The following is a 6,848-nucleotide window of genomic DNA, read 5'->3' as shown; positions in this document are numbered from 1 at the left end:
CTGGGTTGCAGTTGCCTGTTATTGGGGTTTGTGACTCTGTCAATTTTGGTCTGGAGGCGGAGATTTGGAGCTAGTTGCGGTGTCGGAGTGAAAGTGTCTTGCAAGGCATTTGCGAAGGCATAAGCTTTTTCAGTGTCTGTGTTTAGAGCTGCGTCCTTGATTGTTATCGGATAAGGAGTACTACTGGATTGTCCAGTGAGCACCTTGAAACGTTTCCAGTATTTTGTGGGATGGCTTTCGTCACTCAATTGGTTGCACGTTTCAATCCATCGACGTTGTTTATAAGCTTTTATATAGTTATGAACTGTACGCAGCCATTGACGGTGTAAGTTAAGGGATTCAGGATTTCTGGTCTGGAGATAGTCCCTGTATGCTCGTCGTGATGCTGTGATTAGGTGAAGATATTGCGGAGGTAGCTTTGGTTTGTAACTATTGAGAGTGGTCGTAGGTATGTTAGTGGTTGCCGCACTGGTAATCTGAGCAGTAAGATGTTCCACCGCCGTATCGAGTTCCTCTGAATTGTTTGGTTCTGGATGCGGGTGAGAAAAAGCATTCTGTAGCTTTTCACTATATGCCTCCCAGTTCGCTTTGTTGTAACACCAGATTTTTCGAGGTTGTATTGTACTGCTCGTATTGCGGTTACCAAGATTTAAGGTAATTTTCACTGGGTCATGGTCACTGCCGATGGAATCCAGCACAGATATGTTCAAGCAGGCACTTAGAGATGTTGATGTTATAACAACGTCAGGGGTAGTGTTACTTATGGGACGTGTGGCTCTGGGCAGTACATGGAATTCTGCTGTAGTGTTTTGGTCCAGAAATTGTAAAAAGTTTGTTTTGTCTTGCATGGTTCGGCTATGATAATTGATGTCCGCTGCTATGATATAATGTTTGCTAAGGGTTTGGATATGTTGAAAGAATTGGTATGGAATAGTCTCCCCTGGTCTTACATAGATGGTAGCAAATGTAACGACCCGGGATGGAAAGTAGATTGTACTAGCAGTATGTTCTGGCAAGTGGAAGTGTGGTGGGAAGGTAACTGTTCGATATGGTAATTTTCTATCTACTCCAATTGCTGTGCCGCCGTTTACTCTTAAGCCCGGCGGGCCATCGTGGCGTAAGATGTTGTATGGTGGAATATGACAGATCATTTTTGGAGCAAGATAGGTTTCGTTTAGCGCAAAGCAGTGAACAGATTCTTCCAAGAGCAGGTGTTGCAATAAAGCTTTTCGTTTAGAAACGGATCGGATATTTAAAAATAGAAAATTATACATATTCCGTACTGCCATATTCAAAACCTTAAACCGCAGTTTCCAAGTGGGATATGTGGAAATGCACGTGAGGACCAGAGTATGTTGCATGGAGTTGCAAGTTGAAAATGGTTTTTGCCGATGCCGTTACTTGGGTTAATATGTGCGTTCTTAAAAATGGGTGCACATTTTGGAGAGTCAGTGTGAAGAAACGTATTAGATCTTCCACTGTTACAGGATGTCGTAGTGAGTTGTCAGGTTCCGTAGCAGTGTCATTGGTGCGCAGGGGGACTGTTAGGTCGGGGTGTTCAGGTATTGCTTCTGGCTTGGCTTTGCATTTGTAGCTGTATGTAGGATGGTTTTCCGTACATGTGACACATTTTGGTGGAGCAGTTTGGTTTTGACATTCTTTGGTTGAATGGGGTCCTGAACAGTATCCGCATTTATCTCGGTTTGGACATGCAGCGGTAGTGTGCTTGTTATATTGTTGGCATTTTTCGCACCGCAATGGAAGAGGTTGTTGAGAACGGGATGGTTCAACTTTGTACCTGCGTCTGTATATGTATGCTCCACTGTGTAGTAGTGTGTCTACAGCATTTTGTGAGTCTGTTAGGACCCGCACCATGTATGTGGGTCCGTTGTTATTGCGAATACGGATACATTTGCGGATTTGTACACCTTCGCATTCCAGTTCCTCAAAGATCTCCTCGTCTGTTAAGACAGGTTCTACACCCCTGATGACTACTGATAGTAGTGGGGATTTATGTGGTGGTGGTGGTTGTTTTTGAGTGGAAGCATTCAGTGTTTGGATGTTTGCTTTGGCTCCATAAATTTCAAAAGAAGCTTTGTTTCTAATTAGTTTTGCAAAGTCTGGATCTGGTGATTTCAATATGATGCCATTACGGGTGAACAGTATTTGTGCAATTTGTGCCCTTGGTACATACTTAGATGTTTGTTGGAACACATGTTTTGCTGTGTTGAATTTGGTGTCGTAATTGGTGAGCAGGAAGTTGTATAAGCTATTATCCTGTTGTTTGGATTTTAGTTGGGTTGCATGAGCTGTATTTCCTGTATCTCGTTTAATTGGTGATCTAGATCGTTGACGTTGAGGTAGAGGTAATCCTTCATAGGAATTGCGACGTCGGTGTTTTGTGGAATAGCTGGACGTTTGCATTGGATCATTGGTACTTCGTGAATCGAGCATCGTCTCGGAGTTTGGACCGTCAGTCCGTTTAGTACCTCCGGTGAAGGTTTTCACCCCTTCTCGCTGTCGTAGCAGCGTTGCAGGAAGACCATGATGCATATCAGAAGACCACAACCGTGAGTTGTTTATATGATCCAATAGAACAAACGCAAATCCTATGGGAAAAGAGGCACAAACTCAAACCAACTGACAACTCAATCCAAAGAAGCGAATCCAAATTCCAAACTAATTGTAGAGCCCAAGACAAAGAAGAGGAAGGATGAAGGTAGTAAGGGAAAACAGTTTCAAAAATATTGCAAGTCGTATGTCTGCTCCACTCAACGTGTTCAACCAAAAAGGTTCCTCGCAATCACCTAACCACCGTATAGGCACAATTGGTACCGTTTGTCCGTTCCAGACTTACGGCTTCCACCTGGAATAATTGGCCCACGATGCGTGACACAAGAGAGACCGACTTACGATTACCTATACAATCAGGGCTTCAGTTGTCACCGTTAGGTTTCCACCTTGATTCTCAGGGATTGGGCCTCCCCGGATGCCATGATGTGAAAAACTTTGTCCTGTTGCAGTATTTCTGTACCACAACAGAACAAACTATCAGTGAAAGTTCACACTTTGTGAGCAAATATTACCTGCTAGATTCTGCTAGATTAAAAAGAAGACAAATTTATGCAGTATGTATTTTCTTTTATTTTTTACCTATAAACTTTAACTCTAATACTACCAGAATAGAATTTGTATGTATTTTTATTAGTTTTTACATCGTACTGTCATCTATTATGATAATTCTAAGTTACTTCTGTCAAATTCTCATTGCTTTCAGCAGCGATAATAAGATATTCATCACATCCAAGGGGAACTATACAGGTGAGTCCATCAACAATGTATTTGGGAATTTTGGGGTGGCGTAAGTTGAAGGTAAAGACCCTCACAAATTTGAACAAAGCGACTGTTCTAGAGTGTATTTTTTGTACTATTAAGATTTTCTAAGGATAAATACACACGTGAAATTCTTTGCATGTGTACTTATTATTAATTTGTAGAATATATTGGACGGACGCACCTGTATAATGTCCACCTTCTGGTAAAAGTATCGAAGGATAAAATTATATCATATAGTTAACTATGGAATGAGGGAAAATACTTTTTCTTCCCTTTTCCCTCTTGTTCCCATTTCATTTAATTTTTTCGCGTTTCTAAGCTTGCAATTTCAAATTTCCCCCTACCTTCCTATGCTAGCATTTCTTTCTAAGAACATTCATGCCCAGGCCAGGAATCTAACCCTGAATCTTCGGTAGCGAAATCGTGGGTCGACCACTCAACATGCTCGGTCACCAAGTGGCTTAGATGAGTGGCGAATAAAATAATTTTCCATCGACAATGATGGGAGTTGGTTCTCCGGCGCAAGGCTGTCCAGTGCAAGCAACCTTGCGTCCCTCTTCCAACGAAAAAAAAAGAGGCCCCCACAGATGGTAGAGACGTTGACGGCGTTGTGGGGCTTTCCACCAAGATCTACCTGCACCGCAATGAAACCAGATTAAAAAATATCCATGGGTTGCTCAAAATTTTCACCCGGGGGTCAATCCATATGAAATCATACAACCTGGTTGCTTGACCATTTTTAAAAAAGTTTATTTTTTGTGGGGTGTGAGCCTCATATATTGACAGTTCAGAACCACTCTTATTTTATTTTTACTATCACCGATTTGAAGATGGCGGGCATTTTTTTATCATGGCGCGCGTCATTTTCTCCATTCGTAAGCATCAGCGGCAACTTTTTTTTCTCAGCTCTGGTAAGTCCTACAACAATGAGACAAAATCTGTGATGTTAAACACATTATAGGCTACAATTATATTTCTGTGTAATTTTCTAAATATTATTCCTTCATAATAAATTTTAAGGTTAAAATTGTGTATTTTAATCGCTCAAAATGACATTTTCGGACATTTTTTTGAGGGGGAAGGCCGTTTGCTTGACACTTGAATTTTCTTGCGCAAGTACCTGTGTACCAATAGAGTACGTCAAAATTATTTGAAGCTTGAGACTTTAATATTTGTTTTTCTACAGGTGTTTGCGTTTGCTGCCCGGTAGGACCCTGATTGTCTCTCTGGAATGGATGGTATCACCATAGAGCTGAGTTCACCGCGATCTTCTTAAGGTGTAAAGAAAATAAAGGCACTTACTAAAACTATAACGATATATTAATGATAAATATGTACACATGACACGTAATTACACTGTCCTGCACTCCTGCCTCAGCAAACTGTTTATATGAAATTGGAAGCCGGTGTTACAATAACACGTCACTAGTTCTTCACTGAATGATATCAGCACTGTAATGTTCCTGTGAAACTGAACTACATATCACTGCACTTCACTGATATGCCGAATGAAACGTAACCACGTTAGGCTTACGTTTTTTGATGAATATCCGCAACGCGGTGACTTTCGGCTGTTGCCGGAGTGACTTCTGCACGAACACTGGCGGAAGTAAGCTTCCGCGCAAAGATGGCGGCAACTAGGCACCGCACCCGATATGAACTGGCCAATGGGAGTGCAGGTTTTTTAAAGCACTGGATATACACAAAATAAGCAAGTGGTTATATAGAAACAAATGCATAGCAAAATGAGCAAGAGAAAAGCTCTGTTATTTGCGAATACAAGAATATATAAAAAGATATATCGTGATTAGTTTCTAGAGATAATTCTCCAACATACTCCCCCCCGTTGGAATGTTCACATCCAACCTAACACTAGGGGATATATTGTCAATACTTTAGCTTCATGGAGCGTGTTCTTCCCAATGTGGTAAAGGCACAATTTTGCTTAATGCTCTCTTGTAGACTCCGTCTCTAGTACGAACGGTGACTACGCGCACTAGGTTATCCCTTCCCGGAAACACTTCTTGGATGACGCCGACTCTCCACGAGAGTGGTGGAAGATTGTCCTCCTTCAATAGCACTGGTGTGCCAGGCTTCAAACTCGACTGAACGGCTGTCCATTTCTGTCGCTGCTGCAGACTATGCAGGTAGTCCTGAGACCACTTGCTCCACACTCGCTGCTGGAACTGCTGTATGCGCTGCCATCTGGATAATCTGTTGGCAGCCAGATCTGTAATGTTTGGTTCAGGAAATGAGGTTAGAGGACCTCCAATAAGAAAATGATCAGGGGTAATGTAGCTGAATTCATCATGAGAATCAGGGAGTGTGGGAAGAGGACGGAAGTTGAGGCAGGCCTCTATTTGGCATAGCAGAGTTACTAGTTCTTCGTATGTTAGCACGGCGTTTCCTGCTACTCTGCGAAGATGGTATTTCATAGACTTCACTGCACTTTCAAAAATCCCGCCGAATGATGGACTGCGTGGTGGAGAATACTTCCATTGGAAATTCTCTTCTGCTGCAAAACTGTTGATGTCCTTGTTGAACTCTTGTGATTGAAAGAGTTGACGTAATTCCTGCAATTCATTTTTAGCACCATGGAACGTCGTAGCATTGTCGCTAAAAATACTTGCACACTTTCCTCTTCTCGCGGTGAAGCGTAGTAGAGCTGCGATGAAGGCTTGTGATGTCAAGTCTGAGACAATCTCTAGATGAATTGCCCTTGTGGCAAGACAAGTGAAAACTGCAATGTAGCATTTTCTTGTGGATCTGCTTCTTGCGGCTCCGGTCTTGATGTGGTATGGCCCTGTGTAATCAACGCCTACGTGATGGAATGCCTTGCTGGGTCTCACTCTACTGGAGGGTAACTGCCCCATCAGCTGCTGGGCGGCTGAAGCCTTCAAACGATAGCATATGTTGCACTGATGAATGATCTGCTTGACCACCTGTCGTATGCGAGGTATCCAGTATTTCTCACGAAGTGATGATATGAGAAGCTGTGGACCAGCATGCATAAGTCTCTTGTGTTCTGATGCTATCAGAATTTTCGCGAAATGACTCTTCGGATGATGAATAATTTGATGTTTGCTTTGAAACTCCAATTCACTGTTTTCCAATCTTCCTCCGACACGAATTATTTTTTCATTGTCGAGAAATGGATGAAGGTTCCTCAAAATGCTTTTGTTGTGTACTTGCTGCTTGTCAGACAAATCTTTGATTTCCTGAGAAGAATGCGCGTTGTGTTATCTTGATGCAGGCAAGTGTGGCGCCTTGAATTTCAAAGGTGGTAAGGTCTTCACTCCTTTTCTCTCTTGAGTTTCTGCAATTGCTGATGAACCTTTTGCAGAGTGACACTACTTTCAGTAGCTTGGATAAACTTGAATATCTAGATATGATTTCTTCTTCAGTTGTTACATGAGTGACCAATGTGGTAGCTGCTACCTTACGCTGCTCTGGAATAGTGTTGTCGTCTGGTCGGAATGCTAAACTGGATGATGGCCACTGTGTCTCTCTTT

General features: G+C 42.2%; 1 protein-coding gene across 1 annotated transcript; it reads right to left on the bottom strand.

Annotated features, from left to right (window-relative positions):
* Nucleotides 1–5,237: 5,237 nt before the first annotated feature.
* Nucleotides 5,238–5,771, bottom strand: LOC145994043 (uncharacterized). Its single transcript, XM_083130125.1, has one exon. The coding sequence runs from the start codon at nucleotides 5,769–5,771 to the stop codon at nucleotides 5,238–5,240; it is 534 nt and encodes a 177-aa protein (XP_082986251.1).
* Between the last annotated feature and the right edge of the window lie 1,077 nt (nucleotides 5,772–6,848).

This window comes from Lepisma saccharinum, chromosome 10 (assembly GCF_977018435.1).
Source record: "Lepisma saccharinum chromosome 10, izLepSacc3.1, whole genome shotgun sequence".
Taxonomy (NCBI): domain Eukaryota; kingdom Metazoa; phylum Arthropoda; class Insecta; order Zygentoma; family Lepismatidae; genus Lepisma; species Lepisma saccharinum.
Note: the sequence above shows the minus strand (reverse complement) of the source record. Positions and strands in the feature narration are given on the sequence as shown.